This window comes from Prionailurus viverrinus, chromosome E2, assembly GCF_022837055.1.
Source record: "Prionailurus viverrinus isolate Anna chromosome E2, UM_Priviv_1.0, whole genome shotgun sequence".
Lineage (NCBI taxonomy): Eukaryota > Metazoa > Chordata > Mammalia > Carnivora > Felidae > Prionailurus > Prionailurus viverrinus.
The window spans coordinates 46,040,274-46,056,780 of NC_062575.1; the positions used below are offsets into that span (position 1 = coordinate 46,040,274).

Here is a 16,507-nt window from a genome sequence, read left to right on the forward strand (position 1 = left end):
CATGAGTAGGGGAAGGGCAGAGGGGAGGGAGACACAGAATCTGAAGCAGTCTCCAGGCTCTGAACTGTCAGCACAAAGCCTGATGCAGGGCTCAAACACATGAACCACAGGATCATGACCTGAGCCGAAGTCAGACCGACTTAACCGACTGAGCCACCCATGTGCCCCCCTTGGCCTGTTTTCATACAGCCTTTGAGCTAATTATGTTTTGAAGGAATTGTTTTAAAAAAGAAGGGAAAAGGAAAGGATGTGGAACAGACCATATGTGGCATGCACAGCTTAAAATATTGGCCCTTTACAGAAATAAATAATTTTAGAAATAATACATGGGTTTGTCATTTCAGCATTTGGTGATGTTCAGAGATGTGGCTGTAGACTTTTCTCAGGAAGAGTGGGAATGCCTGAACTCATATCAGAGGAATTTGTACAGAGATGTGATATTAGAGAACTATAGCAACTTGGTGTCAGTGGGTAAGCTTATCTGTGTCATATAATTTAGAAATTCATAGGACTGAATTTCACGGCTGTCTTTCTAGAAGCTAGCTGAATATTTTCTTTGTATTTAGGAATAGGCACCTGCAGCCATTAAGCATTTAAATAGCTCCTTCAGCTTCCCCGATAATTTAGTGACCTTTATGTCTTTCTTTGCCTTCTCCATAATTACTTCTCTTTAATGACAGCTAGATATAAATTCTGAGACACTTATAGAAAAACCAGTTATCAAAGAAATCTGGTTTCTTATTGCTATAAATGGTCTATTATCTGTTACTTCACCTGAATGTGAGTAGGAAGACCAGAGGTATCTGGCTCCGCATATCTATTTAAAAAGCTTATACAACATATGTGTTGCTGGGTTGAATCAACAGTTTATTAAAACTCAAGTGGACCATTGAATTTACCACAACAGACATATTACCTTTTAAGTGATTTATGTGTAAAAGTTTAAAATACATGAATTTTGCATTTGATATTGGATGAATATTCTGGCAAGAAACTAATTATTTTCCTCTTAGCAAAAGAACAAAAAATAGCAAAAATATCTAATAAAAGTCCCTAATAAGTATGCATAGCGTGTACTGTGTGCTAAACACTCATCCAAACACTTTACATTTATTAAATCAAACCTCACAACAGTCCTTTGGCTAGATACAGTATTTCCTTTTTACAACAGAAAAATAAGGCCATAGTGACCCAGGTAGCAGAGCCAGGATTTGAAAACCAGTGTTCTCAAATCATTATTTCTTCTTTAAAAAAAAAAAAATCATTCCTTCCTCTTAAGAGACAGAGTTTGTATGAGTTTAAATAAGACAATGTTCCTACTTCTGTTCTTGTTATTCCTTGTGATCCTGAAGTAACACTATTATGAATGTTTTTTTCAATCCCATTACTCTATTTCATTCTGCAGGCTTGATCAAATAAATTCTTTATTACATACCCTTATGTTTTTTTCAAGCAGGGTGTACCATTTCTAAGCCAGATGTGATTACCCTATTAGAGCAAGGGAAAGAACCCTGGATGGTTGTGAGGGATGAGAGAAGAAGAAGGAGCCTAGGTGAGTAAGTGCTAATCAGGCAGAGATACATGGTTATGGCATGGCATGGCATGGCCTACTGATTGGGAAGGAAACACACACCATAGATACTGGTAATGAAGAAAAGACCTGAAACCTGGGAAGAAAACTTAGATCTCAGCATGAGCCACCAAGGAAATTTCATCTGTACTATGGCTTGCTACTTGTTTCTTTACTTCTATTTCCCTGTCATTTCAGTGGGGGAAAGCTTTCTTCCATAATGACAACCTTTTTTTTAAATAAGGAAAATTTTTTAAATGTTTATTTATTTATTTTGAGAGAGTGGGAAAGGGAGAGAGCATGGGCAGGAGAGGGGCAGAGAGACAGGGAGAGTGAAAATCCCAAGCAGGCTCCATGCTTAGCCCTGAGCATGGTGGGTTCCATCTCACGAATGTGAAATGACGGCCTCAGCTGGTATCAAGAGTTGGGTGCTTAATGGAATGAGCCACCCAGGTACCCCTGTAATGACAACCATTTTACCTGTACTTTGGATCTAATTTGTTTCCAATCCATTTTTTGTATATGTATTTCTTCATTGCTCTTTTCATAAAGTTTACATTGTAGTAGGGAAGTCATACAATAAACAAACAAATGGGTTACCAAATATCATAAGTGATTAAGTATTATGAAGAAAAGTATCTTATGTGAATCCTGAGAAACTTAACAGAAGACCATGGGGGAGGGCAAGGAAAAAAAAAAGAGAGGGAGCCAAACCATAAGAGACACTTAAAAATTGAGAATGATCTGAGGGTTGATGGGGGGTGGGAGGGAGGGGAGGGTGGGTGATGGGTATTGAGGAGGGCACCTGTTGGGATGAGCACTGGGTGTTGTATGGAAACCAATTGGACAATAAATTTCATATTAAAAAAAAAGAAAAGTAGGTAGGGTAAGAATATGGAGAATTATGATGGGTGAGTTGGGTAACTTTAAATAGGGTGGTCAGAGAACAGGAAGTAGTTTGAAGAGGCTCTAGCTGGTCAAAGATGGAACTATTTGACTATACACATAACTGCAATATGTTATAATACATAAAATATGCTTAATTCCATACATTCTTAGTGTTACTAATAGTAAATTGTTCACCATTGGAAACTACTAGAGATTTTAGAAAATATAAATATAAAGGAAAAGAAGTATTCTGCATTCCTTATAAGAACTGTACCAATAGGTATTAGATGGATGTTTTTCTTAAAAGTATTCAGTGAATAAATGAAAGATGACAGAATTAGAGTATTACCATTTTGGAACCCATAATGAACAACTGAATCTAGGCATTGAACATCAATACTGATAATGTCACAGAAATAGAGAAAATCAGACATACTTCTTCTAATGAAAGGACACAATATCACCTATGAAATAACTTTGCCAATAAAATTGGTCCTAAGTCTGATCAAGTTTCTAAAGCCAACTACCAATTTATGGGAAGAAGATAGAGGAACATGTTCTACTGCCCCATAGGAATATAGTCCGCAAAATTAAGAAATGGGGAACACTATGGGGTCAAAACCGTTTCTTCAACAAATAAATTACAAGGGAAATTGAAAGATTGCAGGAGAACCAACCTATAGATTAAAAGACATGTAAAAGACCTGTCAACCAGTTGTATTCTATGGACTTTTTGGGGGGATAAATTTACTATTTTTAAATTACTTAAAATTTTATCTTTGAGACAGTTGGAAGTATGAACACTCATTTTTGATATTCTTAAAGAATTAGTGTCCATTTTTTTAGGTTTGGATAATGGTATTATTAGAAATAAATCCTGTAAGTAGAAAAAATGAATATATGGTATTTGTGTCAAATAATATGAGAAGAGTAGATTGGGGTGTGCATTGGCCTGGGTTGGTCAGGGGTTGATGGTTGTTCAGGCTGGGTCATAGATGTGTAGACATTTATTAAACTATTCTACTTTTGTGTATGTTAAAGGTGCTCTGTGGTAAACTTTTAAAGTTTTTGGGAAATAAAAAGAAAATGAGAGATGAGACCGTGTTAAAAAATATATACAACTCTTTGAAGGAATTCTGCCATAAAAGTAGACACATAGGATACAGGAAATGTCTTCTACGATGTGAGGTATTAGAACATATTAAATGTTGAAGGGAATGATTTCAAAGAAATGAAAATTGATGGAGTAGAAAGATAGATAATATTGTACGGAATGGCCTTCAGTAGATGGTAAAGAATAGGAGCCAATTTATGAAGAAAACTCATGCTTATGACAATGATACGGACACAGGTTGGTTGAATAATGTGAAGGGGAGAATACGTATTTTTCTTTCAGTTGCTTCTGATTCCTTGTTTAATTAAGCAGTAAGATTATCAGCAGAATGTGAGTATTATTTAGTATTTTATTAGGATTCATTATGGATTATTTAGTATTTAGTAAGTATTGATTCTCAGAAGTACAATTCTGTGGTCATAGGGTTTTAATATTTACAGACTTCTTGATACATTAACCCTGGTGTTAATATAACCAATACTGCCTCTGTCATAAATATTCTGTATTCCATATTATCTTGTATCAGTAACAACAAAGAAAGGTAATGAAAGACATCATACCTCAGAAAACAAATTAATTCTGTGACCAGGTAACATGATCCTCGTTTTCTTTTTAATTTAAGCTGATACCTGCAAAAGGAAAGAACATTTCTCCTTTCATATTGATCTAAGATGGGCTAACACTGTGTTTTCATATTAGCATTGTTTACTAAAGTTCTTGATTCAGTAGAATCCAAAGTAGTGTTTGGTTTATTAATTTTAAATAGTTAAATATTTTACATATATCTTAAAAATCAAAACATTAAAATTCCTTACCATAGGCCAGTCTTTGGATGTTTAGTTTGGCCTTTGGTTTCATTGTAGGTCCAGCCAATTTTTTCTTGTTTAGATCATATATATATTACATAGGCTATTATTTCTAGTTTCAATTTAAAGTAGAACAAGAACCTAAAATATTCAGCTTTGTTTTTATAGAAATGATTGTCTTAGTAGCTTGCAAGGATAAGAACTGGCATAAACAAATATGGCTGACTTTTTGTTTACAGAAATCATAAGATTACAGTTCAGTGTTCATACTATAGCGTAGTCTCCTAGGTGAGAATTTTCAACATGCCAGGGTCTTAATCTGGCATGTCTTATAACGGGTGGGGGCATATATGAGAGTCTCAGGTTCACTATATCCACTTTCAGAATTTTTTTTTTTAATGAAAACCTTTAAATTTATAGGGTGTGTGTGTGTGTGTGTGTGTGTGTGTGTGTGTGTGTGTGTGTGTTTTAGATTTTATTAAGTAATCTCTATACCTAATGTGGGGCTTGAACTTACAGCCCTGAGATAAGTGTTGCATGCTCCAACAACTGAGCCAGCCAGGCACCTCTATAGGATAAATTTTATAACTTGTTCTACTTTGTGGTGTGTGTGTGTGTGTGTGTATGTGTGTGTGTGTGTGTGTGAGAGAGAGAGAGAGAGAGAATATGGACATTTTGTCTTAAGTTCGTGTATATTTATATATATTTTGTGTACTGTCTGCTCATCTCCTTTATTCTATTTTTCCATTCCATGGTTTAATGTTTCTTATGTCAATTTGTGTGAGCATTTATGCTGTGAACACTTTCTCATTTTCTTACAAATATTTTGGCTTACTTTTATTTTAACTATGACTTTCCTGTTTTTAAATTTTTTTATGACTTTCCTTTTCCATTGCTGGTTTTTACTTTTTAAATTTATAAGTAAATCCTTTGAAATTACCATTTATAACATTTGTCATACCTTTATAGCCTCCTACTTATTTACTACTGTTACTTAGCTAATTACTAGTCATTTACTATGTCATTTATATCTTATTTATCTTAATGAAGACTTAAATTGACTTTTTCCTAAAGATTCTTACAAAGTTGCCATAATTTTTTATTGCTTTTTTGGGGTAGGGAGATGGAGACAGAAGGGGAAGAGGGAAAGCGGGAGAATGGAAGGAACTAAGGGGAGAGGGAGGGAGGAAGACACACAGATTTCATAGTGATATATATATTTTTTAATTTTATGTTTTATTTATTTTTTAGAGAGAGACAGAGTATGTGTCGGGGAGGGGCAGAGAGAGAGGGAGACACAAAACCCAAAGCAGACTCCAGGCTCTGAGCTGTCAGCACAGAGCCTGACGCAGGGCTCAGACTCATGAACCGTGAGATCATTACCTGAACCAAAGTCAGACGCTTAACCTACTAAGCCACCCAGGTGCCCCAATAGTGATATTTTCTATCATCATTTACCTGTCTCTGCTTATATTTTATCTACACTATTTAAATCATTGTTACTTTTTAATGTTTTCGGTAATCCTTTTCTAAGCAAACTTACTGAAACATAAATGTATACCAAAAAAAAAAAAAAAAATCCAGAAATCATAAGGAAACAGCTTACTGAATTTTCACGAAGTGATCACACCCATCTGACCGGCAGCAAAATAGAGATTTGCTGGGATATTAGAAGCTCCCTCCTGGGGTGCCTGGCTGGCTCAGTTGGAAGAGCATGTGATTCTTGATCTCAAGGTCCTGAGTTTGAGCCCCACATTCTGTGTAGAGAGTTCTTAAATAAATAAAAAACTCAAACAAAAAAAAGAGAGAGAGAGAGAGAGAGAAGTAGCAGCTCCCTCCTAACTCCTTCCAGTCATTCCTCCCCACTGAAATTAACCACTATCCTGACTGTTAGCAACTCCATAGGTTAATTTTACTTTTTTTGAAACTTATAAAAATGGAACCATACAGTATATGTTCTTTTATGTCTGGCTTTTTTACTCACCATTATGTTTGTGAGATTGATCCATGTTGTTGCATGTACGTATATTATTCATTCTCCTTGGTATACAGTATTGTGTTGTTTCAGTATGTTTTAATTTGCATAGCCATTCTGATGGATTCTTTCCAGTTTGGGCATATTAAAACTAATGTTCCTGTATTCTCAGTTTTTAAAAATACCATTTTCATTTTGAAAAGTAGTGAACTCTTAATTGGAATTTTTTTGAGGAAATACACATTTGAGAAAAACATCTCTTTGCTCAGAATTTTATTAGCATGCTTGTATGGTATAAAACTGTTCTTATGCCTGAAAAATCACGAAAATACTCTCTAGGTAGAATCTAAATGGCATTGGCTTTGAGGACTCTGGGGAGAGTATAGGGAAGGGCATGAAGGAACTAAACAGGCTGTTTGTAACATAGATGTGTGTAGATATATAAACTGAAATAAAGATGAGCTTCTTGTTACCTTGTGAAAACAGGCAAAGTTTACTCATGACTATGCAAGGTAGAAAATCAGATGTAGTGGAGATACCTAAGTGAAAGTAGACAATTGGGAAGATGATCAGATGTGAAGACATCACCATTTTTCATTTATATATTTGACTGAGATAGCTTAGATGTGCTTTTGTTTCCTATCTCTATAGGAAGTAATAAAAAATATTTAATCTGTAATAAGGTATAAGATTAGAGGCAAGGGAACATAGGCAATAACTGTTAACCAATTATGAGATTTCATAATTAATAGTTACTATATGCTATGAGTTTGTTATTCAATGATAAATGAAAGGTTGCTTCTGCCCTTGGGAAGGTTTAAGGTAAGAAAATAAAGAGAATTTAAAAATGGGAAAAGTAATGAATATGTAACAACAAAATCAAAAAAGTGTTAAGAGGCATGGAACAAGTTACTGGGATAGAAAATAAAGTATATAAATTAGATGAAGTCAGCATGGGTCTGATTTTTTTTTTTAACATTTATTCATTTTTGAAAGGCAGAGAGAGACAGAGCACAAATGGGGGAGGGGCAGAGAGAGAGGGAGACACAGAAACAGAAACAGGCTCCAGGCTCTGAGCTGTCAGCACAGAGCCCAATGCAGGGCTCAAACTCACGGATTGCGAGATCATGACCTGAGCTGAAGTCGGTCGCCTAACCGACTGAGCCACCCAGGTGCCCCAGAATGGGTCTGGTTTTTAACATGGTATCTAAAGGATGAAAGGAACCCAACTATGTAGAAAATGCAAGTTGAAATTCCTATGAATTTAAATTGTCAGTGAAAAGCTCTAAGAAATGGAAAGATTGTGACATATTCTAGGAACTGAAAGGAGGCTAGTGGGATAGGAATATAGGGAGCAAACCAGGCAGTGGCTTGAGATGATATCTTATGGTAAACAAAGGCCATGTTATTCATGGTAAGATGTTTGTGCATTATTCTAATTAAAAAGTAATCATTAAAAAATTTAAAGATTCTCAAACTTTGATGAGGTTTTTAGCTCGTTTACTTGAAATTGAGCTTTATTTTCTATTATAAAGTTTTTTTATATGCTTGTTCACTTTTTCTAGACTAAGAAGATAGCATGTATTTATCTTGTTTTCTTTCAGATTTAGAATCCAGATATGACACTAAAAAGTTATTTCAAGAAAAGGATATTTGTGAAATGAATTTATCTCAGTGGGAGATAATGGGAAGAATTAGAAGTTGTGGCCTTGAAAACTCCTTTATCAGAAAAGACTATAAATATGAGAAGTTTGAGGGACAAGAACACCTTCAAGAGGGATATTTCCGGCAAGTGAAAAAAACCACCTCTGAAAAAATGCCCACTTACAGAAAACTCACTTCTCTTACTCTGTATCAGAGTATCCATAATAGAGAGAAACCCTATGAATGTGGGGATTGCGGGAAGGCCTTTAGAGTACGCCAACAACTTACTTTCCATCAGAGAATTCACACTGGCGAAAAACCCTATGAATGTAAAGAATGTGGAAAAGCCTTTAGACAGTGTGCCCACCTTAGTCGACATCAGAGAATTCATACTTCTGACAAACTCCTTGAATGTAAAAAATGTGGAAAGATCTTTACATGTGGTGCAGATCTTCGAGTACATCAGAGAACTCATATTGGTGAGAAGCCCTATGAATGTAAGGAATGTGGGAAGGCCTTTAGAGTAAGAGGACAACTTAATCTTCATCAAAGGATTCATACTGGTGAGAAACCCTATGAATGTAAGGAATGTGGGAAGACCTTTAGACAGTATGCACACCTTACACGACATCAGAGACTTAATATTGCTGAGAAGTGTTATGAATGTAAGGACTGTGGACAGGCTTTTTTGTGTAGTACAGGCCTTAGAGTACATCACAAACTTCATACTGGTGAAAAACCCTATGAATGTAAGGAATGTGGAAAGGCCTTCAGGGTGCGGCAACAACTCACTCTCCATCAGAGAATTCATACTGGTGAGAAACCCTATGATTGTAAAGAATGTGGAAAGACCTTTAGTCGTGGCTATCATCTCACTCTCCATCAGAGAATTCATACTGGTGAGAAACCTTACGAATGTAAGGAATGTCGGAAGTTCTTCCGTCGTTACTCAGAACTTATTTCACATCAGGGTATTCATATTGGAGAGAAACCCTATGATTGTAAGGAATGTGGGAAGACCTTTAGACTGTTCTCACAACTTACCCAACATCAGAGTATTCATTTTGGTGAGAAACCTTATAAATGTAAGGAATGTGAGAAGACTTTTAGACTGCTATCACAACTTACTCAACATCAGAGTATTCATACTGGTGAGAAACCCTATGACTGTAAGGAATGTGGAAAGGCCTTTAGACTTCATTCATCACTTATTCAACATCAGAGAATTCATTCTGGTGAAAAACCATACAAATGTAAGGAATGTAAAAAGGCATTTAGACAACATTCACATCTTACTTACCATCAGCGAATTCATAATGTAACTAAATAATTTAGGAAATCCTTCCACTGTGAATTTTGTGTTAAGGGGCATTAGAAAATAAATTCTAGGGGAAAAGTTTTTGAATATAGGAATCCCTTTTGCTTTGTGCTTACAGCTAACCTAAATAGTTAGGTTTTCTTTGAAGGAAAGGATAAATTTCATGAATTTTTAGAAGCCTTTTCTCATCATTAAAAACTATGTTAAACTTTGGGAAATGTGTTCTAGAAAGAAACTCTTTTTTAAAGGAGTGAATATAGAAGAGCTTTTAATCTTACCTATCATTGCCTCTTTTTCCCATCTGTATAATATATCTATGAAGGTTGCTAGGGCACTATCTCATTCCAAAAACTGATAATTGAAAGGAAAATCATTTAGCCTGCATTTCCTGTTGAATTGTATTTTAGAGTAACTAGAAGTTGATGAGCTAAAGTTCTTTATTAGAGAATTTTGCAGCACATAATGAAATAATGGATCTAGGTACAATTCTCAGTGGAGGTTAAGACCAGTAGATACCCACTGATCAATTTTAATCTCAAAATAGTACAAAACATTTTGTGCCCCCTAATAAGTTACAGTAAGACATACACATGTTGCCAAAAAATATTGAACTGAATCTAAGCATCAAGATCGAACTCCCAGTTTAGGGAAGAATCACAGAACACAAGAACATGACACAAGAAGAAGCAATGAAACGAATTTAAAATGTGGGTAATTCCACAAGAGAAATGACCTGCCTTCAAATTCAATAAAATAGCATTGAAAAAAGGGAGGTGGAACTCTTAAATATTAAGAGTCTGAAGAAATGTATATCAATCAAATGCAGTGAACTAGATCACAAGTTGAACAAATATGTAAAAAGGACATTTTTATGACAGTTGGGGAAATGGGAATATTGACAGATAATACTAAGAAATTATGTTTTTGTTAGGTAGCATTGTAGTTATATAAAAATGTTAGAGATAAGTTTATACACATAAGATGGTATGATGTCTGGAACTTTTTAAAAGTGCTCATGTGGGGCACCTGGGTGGCTCAGTCGGTTGAGCAACCAACTTTGGCTCAGGTCATGATCTCACAGTTCATGAGTTCGAGCCCCATGTCGGGCTCTTTGCTGACAGCTCGGAGCCTGGAGCCTGCTTCAGATTCTGTGTCTCCCTCTCTCTCTGCTCCTCCTCTGCTCGTGCTCTCTCAATAATAAATAAACGTTAAAAAAAATTAAAAAAAAAAAAGTGCTCATGCAAAAGAAAAGGATAAGCTTGTTAAAGTGATGGTAAGTCTTGAGTACATAGTTTTTGTTTATTTTGTTCTTGCTATTTTCTTTACTTTTATGTATTTGAATTTTTCTATAATATTATTTTAAAGATAAAATTAGCTCTGGAATTTTAACCAAATTGAAGTAAATGATTTTTTTAAATGACTGCATATCAAAATTTCTGGGTGTTGTCGAAGTTCTGCACATTGGGATATTAAATACGTTGTACTGTATTTGGGAAATACAGATGGAAGATCCAAGTTTTATCTAGTTCACCTATTGCTACCTCTGTTACCATGCCTGTCCCACAGTACTTCATATGTTTAAAGAATGAGTTTAAAAAGCAGTTACTACAACTAAATGTGGAAATTAATGGACTAGACCTTCATTGTCAAATAAGATAGTTGCCAGCAACATGTTGAGCACTCAAAATTGAGCACTTGAATTGTGGCTAGTTCAAACTAACATGGTGTTAGGTGTAAAATACACATGAGGTTTTGAAGATTTGGTTTTTAAAAGAATGTAATGTATATTGTTTCTCACAGTGTTTCTCTGCTGTGATATTCAGTGGGATATTCAGAACCCAATTTAAGTGTCTTTCTGCTTCCAAGTGGCATGTTTGCATACTGAGATCTTGGTTCTACCCTGAATCATCCTTTGTTTTCCTCCCCTTCATGAAAGGTAGCCCGTGTTTATAGGTGAATAGTTTCCTCAGACTGTTTTTAGCCTGTAGGTGTCTTGGGATCCCAAGGCCCTTTCACTTTGTACTATTTCTGTCCCATTAGGTTCAAGCTTGCAGTGCTTCAAGTAGTACCATTGTCTTAAAAAACATATTTTCTTTTTTTTTTTAATTTTACAAAATTATTATTTTGAGAGCATGCACACAAGCAGGGGACGGGCAGAGAGAGAAGGAGAGAGAATAACAAGCACGCTCTGTGCTATCAGCATGGAGACCATCACCAGGCTCCATCTCAACACTAAGATCATAAACTGAGCTGAAATCAAGATGTGGTGTCAATCTTCAACTGAGCCACCTAGGCACCCCTAAAAACTGTATTTTCTATGAATTTTATTAGGGTTCACTCAAAGAATCAACAGGCTCTTCTCTATTAGGTTCCCTATGAGGCTGCTGTAGAAAAATGAGTTTGAAATTGTTAGAAGCCCTAGTATTTCACAGGAAAGATAAAAGTTGGGTTCATCATTATTTGGAGGCTATATTTTCAGGACAGCACTATATATTTGATTCCCACCCCCACCCCAGGCCCATTATAACTTTGAAAACCCTTTGCTCTCTGGAAACACTGCCATGGAACCCTCTGTGTTTCCTTGAAATTTATTTGAAATATGCAGCAACTGATAGGAGTAAAATGTGATTTTTCTCTTTTGCTATGTTATGATGGATTACATTTATGAATTTTCAAATATCGATCAAGACTTACATCACTGGAATAAGCTCCATTTGTTTGTAGTGTACATTTTGTATGTAGTACATAAATACATTGCTGGATTTGCTGAGATTGCTATGATGTGCTAATATTTTGAGGATTTTTTTTTTTTTAGGATCTTTGTATCTATATTCATGAGAAATACTAGTTTGTAGTTTTCTTGCATTCTACTGTCTTTGCCTCATTTTGCTATCAAGGTGATTATGGCCTCATAAAATGAGTTTCACAGAATTGCTTCCTTTTCATTTCTGGTAGAGGTAGTGTTGAATTGTTAATTATTCTTCAAATGTTTGGTAGGATTCTCCAGTGAAGCCATTTGGGCCTTGAAATTCATGTGTTCACATCCTAACCCCCAATATAATGACATTAGGAAATGGAGCCTTTTGGAGGAAATTAAGTTACAATGGTGGATCCCTCCTGATTGAGATTAGTCCCCTTGTAAAAGGGATCCCAGAGAGCTCTCTTACATTTTTGTGCCATCTGAGGATACAAGAAAATGGCAGTCTTTACTCTGGAAGACAGTTCTTGCCAGAAACTAACCATGCTGGCACACTGATGTCAGACTTCAGCCTCAAGGATTGTGAGAAATAAATTGCTGTTGTTTATAAACCACCCCGTCTATTGTACTGTGTTATAGCAGACTGAAATGAATGAGACAGATATTGTACCAGAAGTGGGGTGCTAATGTAACAAATAGCTAAAAATGTAGAAGTGGCTTTGGAATTGAATAATAGGTAAAAGCTGGAAGAGTTTTTAGATGCATGCAAAAAATAGAGACATTAATGGTGATTTTGGTGATATCTCAGAAAAGAGCTGAAGAGAAAACTTCAACTTTAGAGAATACATTATCGACAGAATGTTCGTAGAAATGAATGGTAAAGGCAGTACAGATGAAGTCTCAGGTGGAAGTGAGGAACATATTGGAAACTGGAGGAAGGCAGTTCTTTTTATAAAGTGACAAAGAACTTGGTGAAATTGCATTCCATTCTAGTGTTTTGTGGAAAGTAGAACTTGTGAACAATAATGAAGTTGAAGGTGTGGCTTGGCTCCTGGCTGATTACAAAAAAATGCAAGTAGAGAGAAATTACTTAACAATGGAATTTTTCAAATGAGATTTGGGAAATTCTCAGCTGAATAGTTAAGTAATGTTACAGTGAGAGTATTGATTGGGAAAGAATGGGATCCTGTAAGATGGTATGGGGACAAGTGGGAAGGCTCTGACGTAGCTGTGACATTGAGCTCCTATATTGAGTCTTCTTCCCAGTAGAAGCAGCCTCATCAGCAGAGGTGGCCTTTCCATCCCTAGTGGCAGTGGCATCCCCACCCACAGTGACATCAGCCTTTCCATTTCCATCTGATGGAATTAACTATGCATTGCTTGAGGAAACTAATGACCTCCCTTGAGGTAGTGGCCATGCAAGACAATGCTACTTCTCAGAAACCCCCACAACCACCCCCGTTTGTTTCTAGACCTATCACTAGACTCTGTCCCAGCAGACTCCTAAAAGTGCAGTGCAAAGTGTGACCCATGAGGAGGGGTGCTACAGTCCAAAAGAACTACCTGAGTTTTCTAACTTAGAAATCCAGGGAACAAGTGTGGAAATGGATACTAAGTGTGTGGCATTGTAGTGGAAGGAACATGATTGGAAATTTGGACAATGAAATCTGGGGGAGAGGTAGGTGGGTAGACCTCTCTGAATTAGGGCAAAAAAATTGAAGATACGTGTGTCCCATGTAAATGAGTGACCTCAGCAAAGGAGGATTTTAATAATCAAGTGGACAGGATGGCCCTTTCTGTGGTTAATAGTTTCTTTCCCCAGCCACCCTTGTCATCCAGTGGACCCATGAACAAAGTGGCCATGGTGGCAGGGATGGAGGTAATGCATGTGATCAGCAACATGGACTTCCACTCACCAAGGCTGACCTGGCTATGACCATTGCTGAGTGCTCAATCTGCCAGAAGCAGAGACAATACTGAGCCCCCCAACATAACCCTATTCCTTGAGGTGTTCAGCTAGCTACTGGAAGCAGGTTGGTTACCTTCGATCACTTCCATCATAGAAGAGGCAGCGTTTTGACCTTACTGGACTAGAAACTTAACTCAATATAGATTTACTTGCCCTGCATGCCAAGCTTCTGATAAAACTACCATCCATGGACTTAGAGAATGCCTTATCCACTGTCATAGTATTCCTCCTGGCATTACTTCTCATCAGTTACTACTAATTTGATGATAGACTGGTGCTTGGCATGTAATTTTTATATCATCCTGACTTGTGAAGGGGAATAATTAACTGAGGCTGGAAAATTTTTCAATTTTTACACTCTTATTTAGTGAATAATTTCTTCCCTTATTGTGTCCTGTTGTCTGCTTCTGAAATACGTGTGTGTGTGTGTGTGTGTGTGTATGTATATGTATAATATATATTTATATATATGTAAATATAGCATTGCAGAGACAGGAAAATGGCATAGAATATCCATTATAATTTTTTTATTGTTGCTGTTTTAATGTCCTTTAATATATATTAGTATTGTATCCTTCTAAACATTTTTACCTTTGCTCTTTATAAATAACTTTCTATAAAAATTGAGAAAATATACAGAAACATAATGAAAAAAAAATCAAGATCACTTCTATTTTCCTTTCTACCAAAGAAAATCTGTTAAGCTGCAAGGTGTTATACTGTATCCTATTCAGACAGGGTACTTAAAAAGGAAAATAAAAATTGAAATCTTTACAATGTTAGATCTTCCATGCATTAAAACTAATTTAACTCTGTTAGCATAGAGCTGTCAGCACAGAGCCTGATGCGGGGCTCAAACTCAGGAACTGTGAGATCACGACCTGAGCCAGAGTCGGACACTTAACCAACTGAGCCACCCAGGCGCCCCTAGTCGTTACACTTTTAGATAAAGAGCTTACAAATTCTTTGCTTTGTTCAATCATAGATGCATTATACATTTTGTTGATTTCATGACTGGAAATGTTTTGTTACAGTATCTAATTGATCATTATTGATATATAAGAAAGCTATTGATTTTTGTATGAAGATTGCAACCTTGTCACCTTATTTCTGTTGTTTGGTTATTTTGTCTTTTTGTTGGATTATAGCTTCCAGGAATACATTCAGAGAAGGTTTCTTAAATGCCTAATTTATTTCATTGATGCTTAAATGAGAGTTTGGCACAGTCTGGAAATTGGTACGAATTGTTTTTCTCTCTGAATTTGATGATTTACTCTATTGTCTTCCTACATGAGTATAATCTGTGAAAGTATAATGTTAATGTATTTCTTATTCTTATGTATGTAAACTGTTTTTGAAATCTTTCTTGAAACTTTCAGTATTTTTTAAAACTTATTTTTGGTATTTCAGGTATTACTATTTTACTTAATTTTTTCAAAGCCATCACTTTTAGAACCAGTTATTTTATTTACCATTTTAAAGGAAAGAAAACACTGAATTAAACTATGCTATGTCACTGATATTAAGATGCATTCTGGTCTCACAGATGTTAAAATCAAAATGTGTACCAGAATTAATGATAATTGGAATTTTATTAACTTGCTAGGGCTCTCTCAAATTGAGTACTTAACATCCTTCTTGGTTTTGAGGTTACTTTCATTGATTACTAGTTCAAACATTACCTCTCCTCAATTATTTCTATTATCTTCTGGGGCTTCTTTTAAATGGATGGTGGAATTTCTACTTCAATCTTTTATATCAAGTTTTATTCTAATACTTTGCATCACTTTGTTACATTCGGTTCCTCTGACCTGTATAGTAATGAAATCTGGCTTCCTAATTCACAATTCAGCTGTATGCATTCTGTTTTTCAGTCCATTAAGTTTTTTTTTTTAACTTTTTTACTTGAAAATAATTATAGGTACACAGGAATCTACAGAAATGGTACATTTTACCAAGTTTCCATCAGTGGTCACATCTTACATAAAGTACAATATCAAAACATAGAATTTGGCATTAATATGACATATATATGTAGTTACATGTCATCATGAGTATAAGTATAGATTCATGTAATCACTACTGCACTAAAGATACAGAACTATTCCAATACAAAGATCTCTCTTATGCTGCCCCTTTATAATCACACCTGCACTTCACCTACCATCACTAATCCCTGGAAATCATTAATCTGTTTTAGATCTCTATAATTTTTTGTTGAAGTTACATAAATAGAATCATACAGTATGTGACCCTTTGAGACTGGCTTTCAGAACTCAATGTTTTTGAGATCAAAGTTGTCACATCTATCAATAGTTTGTTCCTTTTTATTTTATTTTTTTATTTTTACATTTTATTTATTTTTGAGAAACAGAGTGAGACAAAGCGTGAGCGGGGGAGGGGCAGAGAGAGAAGGAGACAGAATCTAAAGCAGGCTCCAGGCTCTGAGCAAGCAGTCAGCACAGAGCCTGATGCAGGGCTTGAACCCACAAACTGTGAGATCATGACCTGAGCCGAAGTCGGAC

General features: G+C 35.8%; 1 protein-coding gene across 1 annotated transcript in view; it reads left to right on the forward strand.

Annotated features, from left to right (window-relative positions):
• The first annotated feature begins 326 nt into the window (after positions 1-326).
• Positions 327-16,507, forward strand: part of LOC125152564 (uncharacterized) — a 47,906-nt gene continuing 31,725 nt past the window's right edge. The window contains exons 1-3 of the mRNA XM_047834644.1: positions 327-471; positions 1,454-1,552; positions 7,958-9,320. Coding sequence (XP_047690600.1) covers positions 327-471; positions 1,454-1,552; positions 7,958-9,320 — 1,607 coding nt within the window. The remainder of the gene's footprint in view (positions 472-1,453; positions 1,553-7,957; positions 9,321-16,507) is intronic.